At 53.5% G+C, this 2,324-nt stretch overlaps 1 protein-coding gene across 3 annotated transcripts in view; it reads left to right on the top strand.

Annotated features, from left to right (window-relative positions):
- The first annotated feature begins 145 nt into the window (after positions 1-145).
- The window catches only part of LOC112462429 (sodium/potassium-transporting ATPase subunit alpha), a 62,351-nt gene continuing 60,172 nt past the window's right edge, over positions 146-2,324 (top strand). For 2 of the 3 annotated variants that reach the window (XM_025028193.1, XM_025028199.1), the window contains exon 1: positions 146-876. In XM_025028193.1, coding sequence (XP_024883961.1) covers positions 847-876 — 30 coding nt within the window. In that variant the 5' untranslated portion in view covers positions 146-846. The remainder of the gene's footprint in view (positions 877-2,324) is intronic. The other variant, XM_025028218.1, reaches the window with a different exon arrangement.

Here is a 2,324-nt window from a genome sequence, read left to right as displayed (position 1 = left end):
AGAGAGAGAGAGAGAGCACGAGGCGCGAGATGGAATCGGCAAGTAGGGGTAGATACACATGTTGCGCCGGCGGCGGGCGCGGCGGCGCGGAGTGCGAACCCAGCAGCGGACCTGCAGACGCGACGTCACACGTCACAGGTCACAGGCGCGGCAGTCACGGCAAGATGGCGGTTGCGAGGGAAAATTAGTGGCGGGATGCGCACCGGGAGATCGTCTTGATCAAAGTTAAGTATCGAGTGAAGAGAATTTTGCGTCGGCGGAGCGGTATCTCGTCTGTTTGTCGTTTTGATCACGCTGTTCCCTCGTGAGGATTCCCGCCACGAAGATTGTGTTACGCCGTTACTCGAAGAAGCGCGTCGCGTGTCGCGTCGCGTCGCGCCGTGAGTGCCGTGTCGCCGTGTGCCGTGTGGTTGTGGTGCCGTGACGTCACGGCGCCCCCCCTCTTATCGAGCGGCCAGGATCGCTCTGTCTCTCTCGCGGCGACGGGCGTTTGCGTCGGAGCTCGGAGCGGACTAGCGCGTAGCGGAGCGGAGTCAGCGGAGTGACCACGGCGTTCGGCGTTCGGGTCTTCGGGTAGCGAACGCGAATTGAGTGTCGACGCTCGACTGTCGAGCTGTTGAGTTTGAGTCGCGCGCGATCGCGATCGGTTCGCGCGTGTGCCACGGACGGAGGGATTATACGGGTTTGTGCTCTAGGTGTGTGTGTCGCGCAGAAGACCTATAAGACAGAAGACATCGGGGACGTCGACCGTGAGTCGTAACACGCGCCGCGACGCGCGCAGCAGGTAGCCGGACTCCGGAGTAACGTCAGGTCGGACAGCCCGAGCGCCACCGGCTTGTTGTCAAAATGGCGTCCAAGGGGAAGCTAGACATCGAGGTCAGTACACCTTCCTCGCCTTCTTTTTTTCCTCTCTCCCCCCTGATGATTCGACGCGCGAGACGTGAGAGACGTCGCGTCGGGATGTCAGCGAACGCTCTGAACGTTGCTGCGCTACGAATTTCTCCGCCTCGCGCCGAGTTAGCCGAGTATACCGTTGCGACGGCGCGCGGCGCGGGCGATGGCTTTCCGATCATCGCTTCTCGGTCACAGAAGCCAGAGAAGCCGCGTTTTACCGAATTACGTCGCGGTCGACCACGGCGCGACGGCATGACCGGCATGCCCACGTCGCGCCGTCGGCGTCGCCGAGTTACCGCGCTGGCGCGCACGGCGCGGCGCCATGCGTCGGTGCCGTCGCCCGTCGCCCGCGGCCCGTCACCCGTCACCCCCGTCGGTCGCTGTCCACGCAGGAACGTCGCGTTGTCCGGCGTAACCACGCCCTGCCACGATAAATCCGTCCGCTTGACTAGCTCTCTAGAGCCGCGCGATCTCGCGTTCTCTTCCCCTTACCTGCTTCTCCGATTATCGAAATAAATTGTGATGAAGATTTATTTCAATAATCTCTGGAAGATTCTTTAAATGCGCTTAAATGTAACGATCATAGTCTATAGGTGAATCCTGGCAGTCGATTAACGCGGAGACGGAGGTTTTCGCGTTCCAAGTTTAACGTTGGATTACGTGTGTCATAGATTAGGTACGGCAAACTTGAGTTCGCTCGAACCCGCGTGTCGCGTGTCAATTTCAGTTTCTCCTCCTATAGGTATGCTTATTGTTAGCAAAGGCAATAAATTAGAATTAGGTGATGAATTATGTGATACGCGCGCGCGAAATGACATAGCATAAGGGATAAAGAATGCGAATGGAAAACATGTAACTTTAGGCTTTAGACGATAATTCTGTGTATTTAATTTTTTACTCGTTTTAAGTAACGTATGCCTTGGCAAATGTAAATATAACAGTACAGGTGTCACTGAACGGCGTGACTCATGATGACTCATGACAGTCCCAGCCATTATCGAGGAGAGAAATTATGGAACGATTATGGTGGATGACGGATGACGTTCATAGAAAAAATTTTGATATTTTCTATTGAAGAAAGGATTCCGCGTTATATTTTCCGTGCGATATATATTTCTCATTGACAAGCATCTGACGAGTACCTAAGCGAAAATTCCTAAATAATAAAATTATAAAATAATGATAAGGGGGATTCCTCCAATATCTTTCGCATCAATTATCGCCGCATATTCTAATCTCACGTATTATTATCCATCGGAGAGAAGAGAGAATACGCGCTTCTTTTCAAATAGAAATAGATTGACCGCTCGATTGGCGCGATGAACGTTCGTGCGGTAAAAGGCCAAGAATATTTTCTTCGAGATATTTATGCGAGCGACGGAAATCTCTCTCTCTCTCTCTCTCTCTCTCTCTCTCTCTCTCTCTCTCTC

Source organism: Temnothorax curvispinosus, unplaced genomic scaffold (genome assembly GCF_003070985.1).
Source record: "Temnothorax curvispinosus isolate PA1 unplaced genomic scaffold, ASM307098v1 QBEX01001322.1, whole genome shotgun sequence".
Classification (NCBI taxonomy): Eukaryota; Metazoa; Arthropoda; class Insecta; order Hymenoptera; family Formicidae; genus Temnothorax; species Temnothorax curvispinosus.
This window is presented reverse-complemented; position numbering and strand designations above follow the sequence as displayed.